General features: G+C 45.2%; 1 protein-coding gene across 2 annotated transcripts in view; it reads left to right on the top strand.

Annotated features, from left to right (window-relative positions):
- USP40 (ubiquitin specific peptidase 40) overlaps positions 1-18,299 on the top strand; it is a 99,828-nt gene that overhangs the window by 58,085 nt on the left and 23,444 nt on the right. For both annotated transcript variants that reach the window (XM_073577560.1, XM_073577561.1), the window contains exons 16-20: positions 13,093-13,412; positions 13,535-13,661; positions 15,154-15,211; positions 15,342-15,392; positions 16,581-16,669. In XM_073577560.1, the coding sequence (XP_073433661.1) occupies positions 13,093-13,412; positions 13,535-13,661; positions 15,154-15,211; positions 15,342-15,392; positions 16,581-16,669 (645 nt within the window). The remainder of the gene's footprint in view (positions 1-13,092; positions 13,413-13,534; positions 13,662-15,153; positions 15,212-15,341; positions 15,393-16,580; positions 16,670-18,299) is intronic.

Genomic DNA, 18,299 nt, shown 5'->3' with positions numbered 1-18,299 from the left:
CCCTGTACGATCCCTTATAGCCAGCCTCTGTGCACTATGCCGGGCTCAAGGAAGAGAACCAGGCAGGAATGTTTCTATGCATTCTGCACAGCCTGCAAAGCCACGCTCCCTAGTGGCAGCACGTATCCGCACTGCCGGGACTGCATCCAGAACTCTGAGTCAGAACCCCAGGGAGTCCCTACTGACGCTTCAGTGTCACAGGCCACGCCGGAATGGGCAACTCAGATGTCTCAGTCCATGACACAGTCCATAGACAACCTAACTGCCACATTGCTGCAAGCTCTGCAGAGTCGGGCCCCGGCTATGGACGTTACCCAGCAAACGGACAGCTTGTCTCAGGAACATGCTGCTTCCGACTCTCACAGACGTAAGCGGACCCACAGGTCTCGATCACCTGAGTCGCCCTATAGCACAAGGTCGTCCCCCTCCAGGGAGAGACAGCGTCATTCCAGGTCGCCTAGGCAGTCCCCTGCCACAGACAGACAGTGCAATTTACCACAGGGATCCCCCACCACAGAAGGCCCCCGCCCCAGGTCGCCCTCCAGGGATCGCCTCGCGCACAGGAGATTCGGAGGGCATCTGGGACTCCGACTCAGATAACGAAACGGAGAGGTCCGTGGTACCTTCTCCCCCTAGCAATACAGCGCTAGTTGAGGACATAATCTCTGCCATTCATCGGGTGCTAAAAATTCCAGAGTCGGCCCCGGAAGTCCCAGAACATAGGATTTGCTTCGAAAGTGTTCAGAAACCACCTAAGGTCTTCCCTAATCACCATGAGTTTGAGAAAATACTTACCAAACAGTTTGCGCAGCCTGAGAAAAAATTTGCTAATCGCAAATATTTGGAAGCGAAGTACCCCTTCCCACAGAAAGACACCAAACAATGGACAGATCCACCTGAAGTGGACCCTCAGGTTTCTAGGCTAGCAGCGCAGACTTTACTCTCTCTGCCAGATAGCTCAACCCTCAGGGACGCAGCAGACCGGCAAGTAGAACGCATGGCTCGTTCTATTTTTGAAGCGGCAGGCGCCTCTCTGGGCCCTGCGTTTGCTTCAGTTTGGGCGGCCAAGGCCATCCTGGCCTGGGCCAAAAAACTACAGGAGGGTCTTCAAGCTTCAAATCCTGTGCTCTCGGACCAAGCGGTCCAGATAGCAGTGGTAGCAGACTACATGATTCATGCAGCCCTGGATTCCGCAAGAGGTGTAGCGGGAATAGCATCAAACGCCATCACGATCCGACGCATCCTCTGGCTGCGAGAATGGAAAGCGGATGCGGCCTCAAAGAAGTCCCTCACGCGACTTCCGTATTTTACTGGAAGACTTTTCGGCGAAAAGTTGGACACCATGATAGCCAATGCCACTGGGGGTAGGAGTACCTCTCTCCCTCAACTAAAACCGAAACGCACGTTTAAACGAAGAAACCAGACGCGATTCCGATCCTTTCGGAATTCCTCGGGCTGGTCCGTTTCGCGCCCAGCGCAAAACCGTAACCGCTCTCCACGCAGGGACAACCCACGGACGCAGCAGGGACCGGACAGGTCTTGGCAGTCGAATGCAGGCCAAGCGAAACCCAAGGGAGGAAAACCTCAGAACTTCGCTTCATCATGACTCGCGAACTCCGGAAGACACCCCACCAGTAGGCGGCCGACTTTTACTCTTAGAATCATAGAATCGTAGAGTTGGAAGGGACCTCCTGGGCCATCTGGTCCAACCCCCTGCTCAAAGCAGGATTCGCTAAATCATCCCAGTCAGATGTCTGTCCAGCCTCTGTTTGAAGACTTCCATTGAAGGAGAACTCACCACTTCTCGTGGCAGCCTGTTCCACTCATTGATCACTCTAACTGTCAAAAAGTTTTTTCTAATATTTAATCTGTGTCTCCTCCCATTCAGTTTCATCTCATTGCTTCTAGTCTTTCCTTGTGCAAATGAGAATAAAGTTGATCCTTCTACAATGTGACAGCCCTTTAGATATTTGTAGACAGCTATTAAGTCTCCTCTCAGTCTTCTCTTTTGCAAACTAAACATTCCCAAATCCTGCAACCTTTCCTCATAAGACAGGGTTTGCAGACCGGTCACCATTCTGGTCGCTCTTTTCTGAACTTGCTCCAGTTTGTTGATGTCTTTTTTAAAATGTGGTGCCCAAAACTGGACACAATATTCCAGATGAGGTCTGACCAAAGAGGAGTAGAGGGAAATAATGACTTCACGTGATCTAGACTGTATGCTTCTGTTAATACATCCTAGAATTGCATTTGCCTTTTTTGCTGCTGCATCACACTGTTGACTCATATTCAGTCTGTGATCTATTAGTATACCCAAGTCTTTTTCACATGTGCTGTCACTTAGCCCAATTCCTCCCATTCTGTATATGCTTTTTTCATTTTTATTGCCCAGATGTAGTACTTTGCATTTCTCCCTGTTAAAAACCATTCTGTTAGTTGCTGCCCACTTCTCCAGTTTATTTAAATCTTTTTGAATCCTCTCTCTCTCTTCTCTAGTATTAGCTATCCCTCCTAGCTTTGTGTCATCAGCAAATTTAATCAGTTTACCCTCAATTCCTTCATCTAAATCATTGATAAAGATGTTGAACAATACAGGGCCCAGGACAGAGCCCTGTGGTACCCCACTTGAGACATTCTTCCAACTGGATGTGCAGCCATTTACGACCACTCTTTGGGTCCGATCACTAAGCCAGTTATGAGTCCACCTAACAGTTGCCTTGTCCATTCCATACTTAGTCATTTTTTCAATAAGGATTGTATGAGAGACTTTGTCAAATGCTTTGCTGAAGTCAAGATATACTATATCTACAGCATTTCCTTGATCCACCCAATCAGTGATACCGTCATAGAAGGAAATTAAGTTAGTCTGACATGACTTATTAGTTACAAACCCATGCTGACTCTGCTTAATCACTTCATTCTTATCCAGGTATTGACATACATGTTGTTTAATAATTTGTTCAAAGATCTTTCCTGGTATAGAAGTCAGACTCACCGGCCTATAGTTGCCTGGGTCCACCTTCTTCCCCTTTTTGAAGATAGGAGCAACATTTGCTCTTCTCCAGTCCTCTGGCACTTCTCCTGTTCTCCAAGAATTTTCAAAGATTATGGAGAGGGGTTCAAAAATTTCTTCTGCTATCTCTTCCAGCAAGTCTGGCTGCCTATTACAGAAGACAGGTGGGTCAGGGAAATAGTGTCTTCCGGATACAAGATAGAGTTCACTTCCGCTCCACCGAACCGGTTCTTCCTTTCTATTCCTCCAACACCACCAGACAAGGCTCGTGCTTTCCACCAAGCGGTTTCCTCTCTCCTTCAATCAGGAGTTGTGGTGCCGGTTCCCGCGAACGAGAGATTCCGAGGGTTCTACTCAAATTTGTTCATAGTCCCCAAGAAAGGAGGCAGCGTCCGACCCATACTGGACCTAAAACAGCTCAACAATTACGTACGGGTCCGTCATTTCCGCATGGAGTCCCTCCGGTCCATCATTGCATCCATGGAGCAGGGAGAATACCTCGCCTCCATAGACATACAGGATGCGTATCTGCACATACCAATTGCTCCCGCCCACCAAAGGTTTCTCAGGTTCGCGGTCAACCAAAACCACTACCAGTTTGTCGCCCTTCCGTTCGGACTCGCCACGGCTCCAAGAACGTTCACCAAAGTCACGGCGGCCACCATGGACGTTCTGCACTCAAGAGGCATTCTAGTCGTCCCGTACCTGGACGACCTCCTCATCAAGTCTCCCACTTTCAAAGACTGCGAGGTCAGTGTCTCAATCACACTAGACACTCTGAGTCGCCTGGGATGGCTAGTCAACCTACAGAAATCGTCGACTATCCCAACTCGGACTCTAACATTCCTGGGAATGGTATTCGACACCTCCAGGGGCCAGGTGCTCCTTCCCAAGGACAAGACACTGGCCATCCGTCTGGGAGTTCGTGCGCTCCTTCGCAGTCCTCCTCGATCTCTCCGGTTTGCCATGAGAGTCCTCGGCCGGATGGCAGCAGCAATAGAGGCAGTGCCATTTGCCCAGTTTCACCTCAGGGTCCTTCAACTAGCCATACTCATATCTTGGGACAGGAACCCCTTCTCCCTCGATAGGGAGTTCAGGTTGACGTCATCAACCAGGAGGTCCCTGCATTGGTGGCTCAAACCAACCTCGCTTACACGAGGGAAGCCCTTCCTCTCAGGACAATGGAAGATCCTGACTACCGATGCAAGCCTGACAGGTGCACCTACATCACAGGGCACAGGGCAAGTGGTCACCGAGGGAAGTGACATTGCCCATCAATGTTCTGGAAATCAGGGCCATCCTCTTGGCACTGAGAGCCTTTCATCACTTGCTTGCAGCCTCGCACATACGGATACAGTCGGACAATGCCACGGCTGTGGCATACGTGAACCACCAAGGCGGGACCCGCAGCGCCCAGGCGATGAGAGAAGTGGCTCATATCCTCCGCTGGGCGGAAGACACGAGGTCGGTACTTTCTGCGGTCCACATTCTGGGTGTAGAAAACTGGGAAGCCGACTTCCTCAGCAGGCAAGGAATGGACTCGGGGGAGTGGTCTCTCCATCCCGAGATTTTTTACCAGATCTGTCAACGCTGGGGAACCCTGGAGGTGGACCTAATGGCATCCCATCTCAATACCAAGGTCTCCAATTTCATTGCCAGGACACACGACCCGCGGTCGCTCGGAGCGGATGCCCTGGTCCAGGACTGGTCCCAGTTCCGACTCCTGTACATTTTTCCACCCCTCCTCCTAATCTCCAGGGTCGTGAGGAAGATCAAGCAAGAGGGAGTTCCGACCATCCTCATCGCGCCAGACTGGCCCAGACGTACATGGTACGCCGACATCGTCCAACTTACAGCAGACGCCCCCTGGCGTCTACCCAACCGTCACGACCTTCTGTCTCAAGGTCCGTTCTTCCACCAGAATTCAGGGGCTCTCAATTTGACGGCATGGCCCTTGAAACCTGGATTCTAACCCAGGCAGGTTTTTCACCGGCAGTCATTGCAACTATGATCAGGGCAAGGAAGCCTGCCTCCGCCAAGCTCTATTATCGTACCTGGAGAGCTTTCTTTTCTTGGTGCGAATCTCATGGACAAGTCCCACTCCCTTATTCCCTCCCGAAGGTACTAGGTTTTCTTCAATCGGGCCTAGACGCCAAGCTATCCTTAAGTTTGCTTAAGAGTCAGGTGTCGGCGCTTGCAGTCCTTTTTCAAAAGCGCATTGCTATTAAACCGCAAGTAAGGACTTTCATCCAGGGAGTTTCCCGATTGGTTCCTCCCTACAAACGTCCGCTGGATACGTGGGACCTCAATCTGGTCCTGACAGCATTGCAAGCTCCACCCTTCGAACCTCTTAGAGGAGTTCCACTCTCCATCCTGTCTCAGAAAGTGGTTTTTCTAGTGGCGATCACCTCATTACGCCGAGTGTCGGAATTGTCAGCACTTTCCTGCAGACTGCCTTTCCTAGCTTTTCACCAGGACAAGGTGGTTCTCCGCACGGTACCATCCTTCCTTCCGAAGGTTGTGTCCAACTTTCACCTCAATGAGGAGATTTCACTGCCATCCCTTTGCCCGGTTCCGGTTCATAGAGTGGAGAAGGCTCTGCATACGCTTGACCTCGTCAGAGCATTCCGGATTTACGTGTCCAGGACTGCACCTTTCCGGAAGTCTGATTCCCTCTTCATTCTTCCGGAAGGTAGTCGCAAGGGACTGCCGGCTTCCAAGGCTACCCTTGCCAGGTGGATCAAGTCCACCATACATGAGGCCTACCGACTTCACAGTTCTCCTCTTCCGGCCGGTATCACGGCACACTCTACACGGGCAGTAGGGGCCTCCTGGGCCATTCGGCATCAGGCTTCGGCACAACAAGTGTGTAAGGCGGCCACTTGGACTAGCCTACACACGTTTACGAAACACTACAGTGTTCATACCCAGTCCTCAGCGGATGCGAGCCTGGGTAGACTGGTTCTGCAGGCGGCAGTGCCCCTAACTTAGGGACCTGCTAGCACAATATTCGTCCATTACTTCCCACCCAGGGACTGCTTTGGGACGTCCCATGGTTCTGTGTCCCCCAATGAGGCGACAGAGTAAAGGAGATTTTTGTGTACTCACCGTAAAATCTCTTTCTCTTAGCTTCTAATTGGGGGACACAGCTCCCACCCTGTTGCCCTTATGGGCCGTTGTTTACGGTTGAGTTCTCATATTGTTCTTTGAGCTCGTACATAGTAGCCTTCTTACAGGCATGGTTATGATATTTGGTTACGTTCCTCCTAATGCTTTGGCATAAAACTGGAGAAGGCTGACGCCGTCCAGGGGTGTATACTGCAGAGGAGGAGCCAAAGTTAGTCTTTTTCAGATTATGCATAGTGTCGCCTCCTAGTGGACAGCAGCATAACACCCATGGTTCTGTGTCCCCCAATTAGAGGCTAAGAGAAAGAGATTTTACGGTGAGTACACAAAAATCTCCTTTTCATGACTATTATAATTCATTGTACAACTCTAAGAATGATGTTGATAGCCGGGGGTGTTTAGACTACCTGTCGGATATAGCATTTCCCACATTAAGTTCTTCCCAGCGAGCCTTTATGGACGCTGAATTCACTTTAGAGGAGATAGAAGATGCCATGAAGGATATGGCTTCTGGGAAGGCCCCTGGACCGGATGGGTTTCCTATCGAACTATACTGGAAATATCATGAGATGCTAGCGCCACTTTCATTGACATTGTTTCGGGGGATTTGGGAGGGGGGATCTATGCCGGAGTCCTTCTACGAAGCTAATATAATAATGCTTAAAAAGGAGGGGAAGGACCCTTTGGACTGCGGATCTTATTGGCCCATATCATTAGTAAATGTGGACTATAAGAGTTTTACAAAAATTTTGGCTACCAGGTTGAATTCAATTATATTAGAACTTATACACCCTGACCAAACCGGCTTTATGCCCGGCAAGAGCACTTCTATTAATATTAGACGAGTCCAGTCGATGGTCCAATATAGTTCCCTGGTCCCGTACAATAAATGGGCATTGGCATCGTTGGACGCAGCCAAGGCTTTTGATTCTCTTGAGTGGCCTTTCCTCCATGCATGGTTACAGAAATACGGATTCGGTGATAGATTTCTAAAATGGATTAGTATATTATATATGAAACCCAGGGCCCGGGTCATTGTAAATAGTTCCATATCTGAGCCCTTTTCACTACACAGGGGAACCCGTCAAGGGTGTCCCCCTGTCCCCGGCCCTTTCTGCTCTTGCGATCGAGGCACTGGCAATACGTATAAGATCCTCCCCCAATATTGTGGGCATAGAAATAGCGGATAGGATAGATACCATAGGCCTATATGCTGATGATATGGTGATATTTATGTATAGAGCAGAGGAAACACTGACAAGAGTGATCACCACTATAAATAAATGTAGCAAATATTCTGGCATGTATATAAATTGGGAGAAGTCTGCTCTGATACCTCTTTCCCATGCCCCAATGCCACAACTTGAGACTCTCTCCTCATTACCCATTGTACCCAGTTTTAAATATCTGGGAGTTCATATTTCTCAATGCAGTACACTTGATTTACAACTTAATATACATCCACTGCTGGAGATGGTTAAAGTTAAGTTCACAATTTGGAGTAAACTCCCGTTGTCTGTAGCCGGACGCATCAAGTTAATTAAAATGATATCACTCCCTAAGCTCAGCTATTCTCTTCAACAGTGCTGTGGTGGTGCCCAGATCCTTCTTTGCGAGTCTGAACTCCCAGATTACGTCTTTTATATGGGGGAAAACCAGGCCTAAACTCAAGCTATCTACCCTGCAAAGACCTAAAAAGGAAGGTGGGGCAGCGTTACCGGACTTTTTTCTGTACTATCTGGCTAGACAGGCCAGAGCTATAAGTAAGTGGATGCCAGGTAGTCACCTTCCTAATTCTGAAGATCATCTGCTTCACGCCGCACGTGCTGGATGTCCACTGGGTTTTTTGGAAATGGGAAAAATAAATGTCCCTCGTTTGTTACCCTTGATTCACCTGGCGCGGTCGGTGTGGACACTGATTAAAAAGGTGATTGGATTTGGGGATGTTATAGCTGAAATGCCCTTATGGAATAATGGCTACCTCCCGGCGTTACTTGAGCACCCATCTATCGAATTCTGGACTCAATACAATATTTTTACGATAGGTGATCTGCATGATCATGGAACTCTGTTATCTTTTGAACAGCTACAGGTTAAATGCAATGTTCCGAGATCCCAATTCTTCCGCTGTTTACAATTAAGGTCAGCCTTTCAGTCACACAGGAGAAATGTGGGTGCAGACAGTGCTATCTCATCTTTACCCTTGATAGGAATCCTTCAATCACAGGGTCCCCAGGGTCTCATCTCCTCATTATACACATACAGTCATATGTAAAAGTTTGGGCACCCCTATTAATGTTAACCTTTTTTCTTTATAACAATTTTGGTTTTTGCAACAGCTATTTCAGTTTCATATATCTAATAACTGATGGACACAGTTATATTTCTGGATTCAAATGAGGTTTATTGTACTAACAGAAAATGTGCAATCTGCATTTACACAAAATTTGACCGGTGCAAAAGTATGGGCACCCTTATCATTTTCTTGATTTGAACACTCCTAACTACTTTTTACTGACTTCCTGAAGCACTAAATTGGTTTTGTAACCTCATTGAGCTTTGAACTTCATAGCCAGGTGTATCAAATCATGAGAAAAGGTATTTAAGGTGGCCACTTGCAAGTAGTTCTCCTATTTGATTCTCCTATGAAGAGTGGCATCATGGGCTCCTCAAAACAACTCTCAAATGATCTGAAAACAAAGATTATTCAACATAGCTTTTCAGGGGAAGGATACAAAAAGTTGTCTAAGAGATTTAACCTGTCAGTTTCCACTGTGAGGAACATAGTAAGGAAATGGAAGAACACAGGTACAGTTCTTGCTAAGCCCAGAAGTGGCAGGCCAAGAAAAATATCAGAAAGGCAGAGAAGAAGAATGGTGAGAACAGTCAAGGACAATCCACAGACCACCTCCAAAGACCTGCAGCATCATCTTGCTGCAGATGGTGTCACTGTGCATCGGTCAACAATACAGCGCACTTTGCACAAGGAGAAGCTGTATAGGAGAGATGCGAAAGAAGCCGTTTCTGCAAGCACGCCACAAACAGAGTCGCCTGAGGTATGCAAAAGCACATTTGGACAAGCCAGTTACATTTTGGAAGAAGGTCCTGTGGACTGATGAAACAAAGATTGAGTTGTTTGGTCATACAAAAAGGCGTTATGCATGGAGGCTAAAAAACACAGCATTCCAAGAAAAACACTTGCTATCCACAGTAAAATTTGGTGGAGGTTCCATCATGCTTTGGGGCTGTGTGGCCAATGCCGGCACGGGGAATCTTGTTAAAGTTGAGGGTCGCATGGATTCAACTCAGTATCAGCAGATTCTTGACAATAATGTGCAAGAATCAGTGACGAAGTTGAAGTTACGCAGGGGATGGATAATTCAGCAAGACAATGATCCAAAACACCGCTCCAAATCTACTCAGGCATTCATGCAGAGGAACAATTACAATGTTCTGGAATGGCCATCCTAGTCCCCAGACCTGAATATCATTGAACATCTGTGCGATGATTTGAAGCGGGCTGTGCATACTCGGCGACCATCAAACTTAACTGAACTGGAATTGTTTTGTAAACAGGAATGGTCACAAATACCTTCATCCAGGATCCAGGAACTCATTGATGGCTACAGGAAGCGACTAGAGGCTGTTATTTTTGCAAAAGGAGGATCTACGAAATATTAATGTCACTTTTATGTTGAGGTGCCCATACTTTTGCACCGGTCAAATTTTATTAAAATGCAGATTGCCCATTTTCTGTTACTACAATAAACCTCATTTGAATCATAGAATCATAGAATCGTAGAGTTGGAAGGGACCTCCTGGGCCATCTGGTCCAACCCCCTGCTCAAAGCAGGATTCGCTAAATCATCCCAGTTAGATGTCTGTCCAGCCTCTGTTTGAAGACTTCCATTGAAGGAGAACTCACCACTTCTCGTGGCAGCCTGTTCCACTCATTGATCACTCTAACTGTCAAAAAGTTTTTTCTAATATCTAATCTGTGTCTCCTCCCATTCAGCTTCATCCCATTGCTTCTAGTCTTTCCTTGTGCAAATGAGAATAAAGTTGATCCTTCTACAATGTGACAGCCCTTTAGATATTTGTAGACAGCTATTAAGTCTCCTCTCAGTCTTCTCTTTTGCAAACTAAACATTCCCAAATCCTGCAACCTTTCCTCATAAGACAGGGTTTGCAGACTGGTCACCATTCTGGTCGCTCTTTTCTGAACTTGCTCCAGTTTGTTGATGTCTTTTTTAAAATGTGGTGCCCAAAATTGGACACAATATTCCAGATGAGGTCTGACCAAAGAGGAGTAGAGGGAAATAATGACTTCACGTGATCTAGACTGTATGCTTCTGTTAATACATCCTAGAATTGCATTTGCCTTTTTTGCTGCTGCATCACACTGTTGACTCATATTCAGTCTGTGATCTATTAGTATACCCAAGTCTTTTTCACATGTGCTGTCACTTAGCCCTATTCCTCCCATTCTATATATGCTTTTTTCATTTTTATTGCCCAGATGTAGTACTTTGCATTTCTCCCTGTTAAAAACCATTCTGTTAGTTGCTGCCCACTTCTCCAGTTTATTTAAATCTTTTTGAATCCTCTCTCTCTCTTCTCTAGTATTAGCTATCCCTCCTAGCTTTGTGTCATCAGCAAATTTAATCAGTTTACCCTCAATTCCTTCATCTAAATCGTTGATAAAGATGTTGTACAATACAGGGCCCAGGATAGAGCCCTGTGGTACCCCACTTGAGACATTCTTCCAACTGGATGTGCAGCCATTTACGACCACTCTTTGGGTCCGATCACTAAGCCAGTTATGAATCCACCTAACAGTTGCCTTGTCCATTCCATACTTAGTCATTTTTTCAATAAGGATTGTATGAGAGACTTTGTCAAATGCTTTGCTGAAGTCAAGATATACTATATCTACAGCATTTCCTTGATCCACCCAATCAGTAATACCATCATAGAAGGAAATTAAATTAGTCTGACATGACTTATTAGTTACAAACCCATGCTGACTCTGTTTAATCACTTCATTCTTATCCAGGTATTGACATACATGTTGTTTAATAATTTGTTCAAAGATCTTTCCTGGTATAGAAGTCAGACTCACCGGCCTATAGTTGCCTGGGTCCACCTTCTTCCCCTTTTTGAAGATAGGAACAACATTTGCTCTTCTCCAGTCTTCTGGCACTTCTCCTGTTCTCCAAGAATTTTCAAAGATTATGGAGAGGGGTTCAAAAATTTCTTCTGCTATCTCCTTCAGTACTCTGGGGTGTAATTCATCTGGACCTGGAGACTTGAATACATTTAGGTTAGCTAAGTGTTTCCTCACTATCTTTCTGTTTATAGATATCCTGGATTCTTCTATTCCCTTAATAGGACAGTGAATAACAGTTGATGTTACATTTCCTTTCTGAGAGAAAACAGATGCAAAATAGGAATTTAAAAGTTCAGCCTTCTCAACATCCTGTCTTACCATTTCATCATTTTCATCCTGTAAAAATCCTATAGCATCTTTGACTTTTCTTTTACTTTTGACATATCCCCAAAATCCTTTATTATTGCTTTTGACATCTCTTGCAAGCCTCAATTCATTTTCAGCTTTAGATAATCTGATTTGTGCCTTGCAGGTTCTGCAGACAGCATTATATTCTTTAGATATGCCTCCTTCTTTCCATTTTATAAACATTTTTTGCTTCCTTTTTAGCATGTGCTTAAGTTCTGTGTTCATCCATCCTGGTTTCCTTAAATGCTTCCTATTCTTCCCTCTTTTCGGAATTGTTAATAGCTGCATCCATCAGTTATTAGATATATGAAACTGAAATAGCTGTTGCAAAAACCAAAATTGTTCTAAAGAAAAAAGGTTAACATTAATAGGGGTGCCCAAACTTTTACATATGACTGTACATGCTTTCAGTAGGGACAGAATCCACCATAAACCGGTTAAAGGGAAATGGGAAAGGCTCATCCCTGATACACAGAGAGAGGAATGGGAAGAAATTCTGGAGTCTCCAACCAGGGTATCTCCATCTGTCAACAACAGAATGATACAACTATATATCATAAACCAATCATATCTGACTCCGACTCAACTTTTTAAGATTGGCCGATTCCAATCATCGGAATGTTTGAGATGCAATTCATTGGATGCAGATTTTATCCACATGATCTGGCAGTGTCCTATTATCGCACAATATTGGAAGGAGGTAACATCATTATTAACATCCCTGGTACAAGTTTGTGTTCTTCTTGAGCCACTGGTCTGTTTGTTTGGGGTGTGGGATGAGACATGGGGTCAATATACTGGGATTTTCTTACGGGACACGTTGTTTATGGCACGAAAGGTACTGGCACTACGGTGGATGGGAGGCTCATGTCCCTCGCTTGGGATCTGGATCAATCTAGTGAACTCGATTATCCCATATGAACGCACGCTATATCAAAATAGAGGATGCCCGGGTAAATTCGAAAAGATCTGGGAGAGGTGGAATTCCTCTCGTCTCACTTTGTAGAGTGGAGATGTCACATGATAAATAGCTAACTGTATGGAATAAGGCTGCAAAATAGTTGCTGTTTTTTGTAGTTGTAGGTACGTTTTTTATAAGTTAGGCAGGTTTCATTACTTGAACAATAATATGAAAGTCAATGTAATTCAATTGATATCATGTTTTATTCTGTATGCAACTGGTATACACATTTTGCTTTGAATTTATTATTATGCGGAACATATGTATTTTTTCAGTATCTATTACCTTGTACAAGTATGTATGCTGTATACCCTGTTTATAGTTTAATAAACTAATTTAAAAAAAAAAATTGGCATCTATTGTGCTCTTCAGCTCAGCTACTTTTCTCTAATCATCAGCTGTATAGTAGTAGGTCAATTTCCCGTGATTGCTATGTTGCAAATGTGCTTAAATCTCCTTTTATTTGTAATGCAGGTTGGAGGTCTATGTGTGCAGAGCGGACCTGAGTTTGCTCCTCTTCTTCTAACAATTATGCGTCCGTGTAAAACCGAAAACAATGGTTGCTCGCAGAAATACTCAGAAAGTCAGAGAGTTTTCCCGTCCAACTTTCAGTTGAAAGACTTGCAGCAGACATTAGCTGGTAGCCCCTCAAAAGAGTCGTTACTGTGCTCCCCGTCCACAGAAACCAGCGAGGGCTGGAGTGTTTTTGCCATAGAAGATATGAGCAAAACCCTGAAAATGTTGGGCCTTAGAGATGGAAGCTCCCTACTTCTGCTAGATTCACAAGAAGAGGGGTAAGAACTCGCCATATGTAATGTTACATACACATCGGGACGTATTCTTCACAGCTTACTGTGGTTGCCGCAGTATATAAAATCTGACTGCCAAGACACATGTGGATAACTTTTCATTCTAGGGAAATGGTTGTTGCTGCTGGGAAAGAGACGGCTGTTGACCTCAGCTTATACTACTTGAAAGTCCAGGACTGGTGCGGCTCAGAGTCTGAGAAGAGAATCGTTCACGTTACCGCAGACCCTGACTCTGTGAGTAGCGCAGATCTGATATTCTTAATTAAAACTGTTACACTGACATCTGACCACTTAGTATAAATGTAGTTTCCTTGGGAAATCTGTAATAATGTAATAAAATGCAGATATAACCTCCTTGCATGAAATATATTTGTTAGAATTAAATACTAATTAAAAAGATTCGAGCTGCCCTCTTCCGGCGTCCAGTTTGGTCCATCACAGGTTGGACCAGGGCAGGAATCACTTCTGTGCCAGCAATTCTCTACATGTCATCCTTAGGTATGTATACCGCTTATTGGGCCCTCACGATGTGCGGCTGCTACAGATGACCCAATCGGACAGCGGACCAGTGGAGTTTTAATCTTTTTTTTTGCTCTTCTCCATTAAAGGGAATCTGTCACCCTATTTTTCGCCTGTCAGCTGCGGCCACCGCCATCAGGGGCTTATCTACAGCATTCTGTAATGCTGTAGATAAGCCTACGATGTACCCTGAAAGAGAAGAAAAAGAAGTTAGATTATACTCACCCAGGGTTGTTCCGGGTCCGGTTCAGGTCCGGAGGGAGTTGCGATCCGGTCCAGCGCCTCCCATCTTGCAGCGATGAGGTCCTCTTCAGTCCTGCCCATCGTGGCTCTGGCACAGGCGCACTGCTCTGCCCTGTTGAGGGCAGAGCAGAGTACTGCAGTGCGCAGGCGCTGGACCTCTTTCAGTGCCTGCGCACTGCAGTAATTTGCTCTGCCCTCAACGGGGAAGAGAAGTGTGCCGGAGCCGCGACGGGCAGGAATGAAGAGGACGTCATCATGCAAGATTGGAGGCACCAGACCGGACCGCGACTCCCTCCGGACCCGGAATGCCCCTGGGTGAGTATAATCTAACTCCTTTTTCTTCTCTTTCAGGGTACATCAGGGGCTTATCTACAGCATTACAGAATGCTGTAGATAATCCCCTGGTGGCGGTGGCTGCAGCTGATAGGTGAAAAATAGGATGACAGATTCCCTTTAAATACTTGTCAAGTACCTTTCCATCAGAGCTTACAAGATAAAGTTTAAAGGGCATGTCACACTAAGCGATATCGCTAGCAATATCGCTATAACTTGTGACGTTATAGCGATATTGCTAGCGATATCGCTGTGTGTGATACTTACCTACAACCCGCTCCCCCGCTGGTTATCGCTGATCGCGCGAGAACGTCCAGGACTGTTTCTCGTCGTCAGCTTCCTGCGGCGCTTCCTGTGGAGAGACGAGCGACGCGTGGAGCCGGGCGGGAGGACGCAGGATCGCCTGGTGTGACCGGTAAGTAGCAACCCCCGTCCCCTGCGATGTCGCTGGTGAGATCTGCCTGTGTGGCAGCTCACTAGCGACCACTTAGCGATGTACCAGCGATCCTGACCGCGTCATATCGCTGGTCGGGATCGCTGGTACATCGCTAAGTGTGACAGTACCTTTAGAAGCAGAAGAATAATAGAAAAAGTATTTTGCAGCTTTTTTTTTGTTTGTTTTTTTTTTCAGACTATGTTAAGTATCCGCAGAAAAGCAGCGGAACTGTTGGACCTTCCAGAAGATGCTGGTAAGCCTTTCAGTTATGCATTAACTTTTCTCTTATCGTACAGCTTTGCCCTTACCCTAATGAACATGGCTTTTGTTGTATGAAACAAGAGATTTCCACTATTTGGATATTGTTTTTATATATATATTAGGTGACACGTGCCTCAGACCTGTACGTAAAAGCGGAAAGCTGCTCCCACCAGGTGAGAGATATGACCGTCTATGCCGAATGCTAATGGTGCAAATTATCTGAACCTTTGCAAATGTTGTAAGAGTCAAATGTGGACAGAGATGGATGCAGACAGAAATAATACCTTTCTGGAAACAAAATACAGTTGTGGCTAATAGTTTTAAGACTTTCCATGTGTGGGGTTGCTTTTCATCCAAGGGAGTGGGTTCACGCACAATGTTCTTAAGAACACCATTTCCTAAAAAGATTGCCATGATTATTGAATGGCAGAAATTCACAAAGAGCAACTTCTCCCAATTATCTAAAAGCAATTTGGTGATGAACAATGCTTTTTCCAGCATGACGGAGACCGTGTCACAAAGCAAAAGTGATAATTAAGTGGCTCGGTGAACAAAACATTTAAATTTTGGGTCCACAGCCAGAAAACACCCCAAATCTCAATCCCATTAAGGTCAATCCTCAAAAAATGGATGGACAAGCAAAACCACAGAAATTGTTATGAACTCCAAGCACTGATTAGGAAACAGTGTGATGTCATCCGTTATGATTTAGCCCAGAAGCTGCATATAAGGGCGAAGGCCAGAAGCCTTGAAATTAAGGGTCAATACTGTAAATATTGAGTCTTTGCATAAACTTGATATATTTGTCTATAAAAGTCTAAAATCTTATGAAATGCTGATAATTGTACTTCGGTACCCATAGGAATATCTGACTAAAAGATCTAAAAACACTGAAGCAGTGAACCATGTGAAAACCAAAATTTGTATTGGTCTCAAAACTTTTGGCCGTGACTGTAGTGTTGTAGCATTAAAGAACCATGGAAGGAGGACAGTCTAGGAGAGCGGCTTGACGTTTAATGCCAGTTGATTCTATAAGTTTTGTCATACGGTCACTAGTTAAGCTTTTTCTTACCACCTTTATCTTAAATGAGCTTTCCAGGACCAGACACTGATTAAAGTAAATGGGATCTAAGATGAGGTACCACAGAATGGCTACTACATGGGTGACGGATCTGTGCTGTTATGATTCTATACAATGCGCACATCTGGCCACCGCTAAATCTGCAAGCAGTCCGTCAGTGGGAGTCTGGGGTTAGGTATCCTCCACTGATCTGTTTTTGAAGGCCTATCCTAGGGACAGATCATCAATATCTAAGTTCTGAAAAAAACCTCTTTAATAAATAAATTCCTCATTTTCCCAGTTTCTGAGCATGTCACAGTGCAGGAGGCTGATATTAAAGCTGGGAGCATTTTGGGTCTGTGTAGAGGCAGAGCGCCTAATGCCTCAGAGGTATGTGTTTAAACTTTTTATTTTTTCAAGTCCAATGTTCATTTGGTGTGCAATATAAATCATGTATTAAAGTTATACTCTACTTTTTGGGCTCATGCATGTCTTAGTGATGGTTACATAAAGCAGATTACCGGTTTCTTTTACAAAAGGGTTATTTTTGGGTTCAGTGGAATTGTAATATGCATAGACAAGCCCAATAATTTTGCGATCAGCATGGGACTCCATCTTCTGATATTGGTCACCTCGAAGATTGGTTAAAATGCTTTACAACATTTAGGCTGTGTGCCCACGATGCGATTTTTAAGCGTTTTTGCCGCGATCTTCGGCGCGAAAACGTTTAAAAATTGTGTACAGAACGCCCCCCATGCATTCTTATGGCATTCCGCACATGCTGTGCTAATGCTGCATTTTTTTCCGCGGCGGAAACGCATCGCGGAAAAAGTCGCAGCATGATCATTCTTTTGTGCGGAATCGCAAAGAATTGCCGCGATTCCGCACCCATAGGAATGCATGAGAATCGCTTACTTCCCGCATGTGGCTATGCCCACCATGCGGGAAGTTAAGCGTCTCATGTGCAGTTGGTACCCACGGTGTGGAGGAGAGGAGACTGTCCTCCAGGCCCTGGGTACCATACCCCTGTAAAAAAAAGAATAAAAAATCGGGGTATATTTACCTTCCGACGTCCCGCGCTGCATTCCCGGCCTAAGCGTTCCCAGTAATGCCTTGCGGCAAGGTCCTGTGATGATGTAGTCTCGCGTGACTCCAGCGGTCTCGCGAGATCGCTATAGTAACGCGAGACCAACGTCATCACAGGTCTCGCAAGGCATCGCTAGGAACGCTGAGGCCCGGGATGGCAGCGCGGGACGTCGGAAGGTAAATATACCCCGATTTTTTATTTTTTTTTTATCATTTTTAACATTTTATCTTTTACTATTGATGCCGCATAGGCGGCCTCAATAGTAAAAAGCTGCTCACACTTGTCAAACACTATGTTTGACGAGTGTGACCAACCTGTCAATCACTTTCCAATCGATGCTTCAAATCGCTTGGAAAGTGCTTGAGAAAATCCCGGCAAAATCGCGAACAGAATCGCGGGAAAAAAACGCGCAATTTCTGGGAAGGAGTCTGGTTTTCAGTGTGCGTTTTAACACGCAACGTGGGCACATAGCCTAAATGTGCATGCAGTTGACATAATGTAAAAGCCATATTGTTGGCATCTGACTTCTGTAATACTTACTGATTCCTAGAGTGTGGTGTGTAAGTATGGTGTATGTGGAGTCGGGAAGGAATTTTTCCCTAATATGAGGCATCTACCTCATGGGATTTTTGCCTTCCACAGATGGACTTATGTCTTCCTTTAACCTTTTCCCCACAATCATAGTCAGTCTCTATTAGACCAAGTTCGCACAACCATATAAAATATCATCAAATTTTCATCCAGAACAAATGGCCGATTTTTCATCAGTATTGTTATCTATATTTCCATTTTTTACATCCGTATCGAATTCTTTTTTTGTATATACATATTGGCAGTGAATGAAAAATCCAAAACCAAATACAGTTTCTTATGTTTTGTATAATGTGCACAAATATCTGATATGGTTCATCTGTATGGGATCCGATTTTTGAT

This window comes from Dendrobates tinctorius, unplaced genomic scaffold (assembly GCF_039654945.1).
Source record: "Dendrobates tinctorius isolate UK_male_01 unplaced genomic scaffold, ASM3965494v1 ptg000056l, whole genome shotgun sequence".
NCBI lineage: Eukaryota > Metazoa > Chordata > Amphibia > Anura > Dendrobatidae > Dendrobates > Dendrobates tinctorius.
This window is presented reverse-complemented; position numbering and strand designations above follow the sequence as displayed.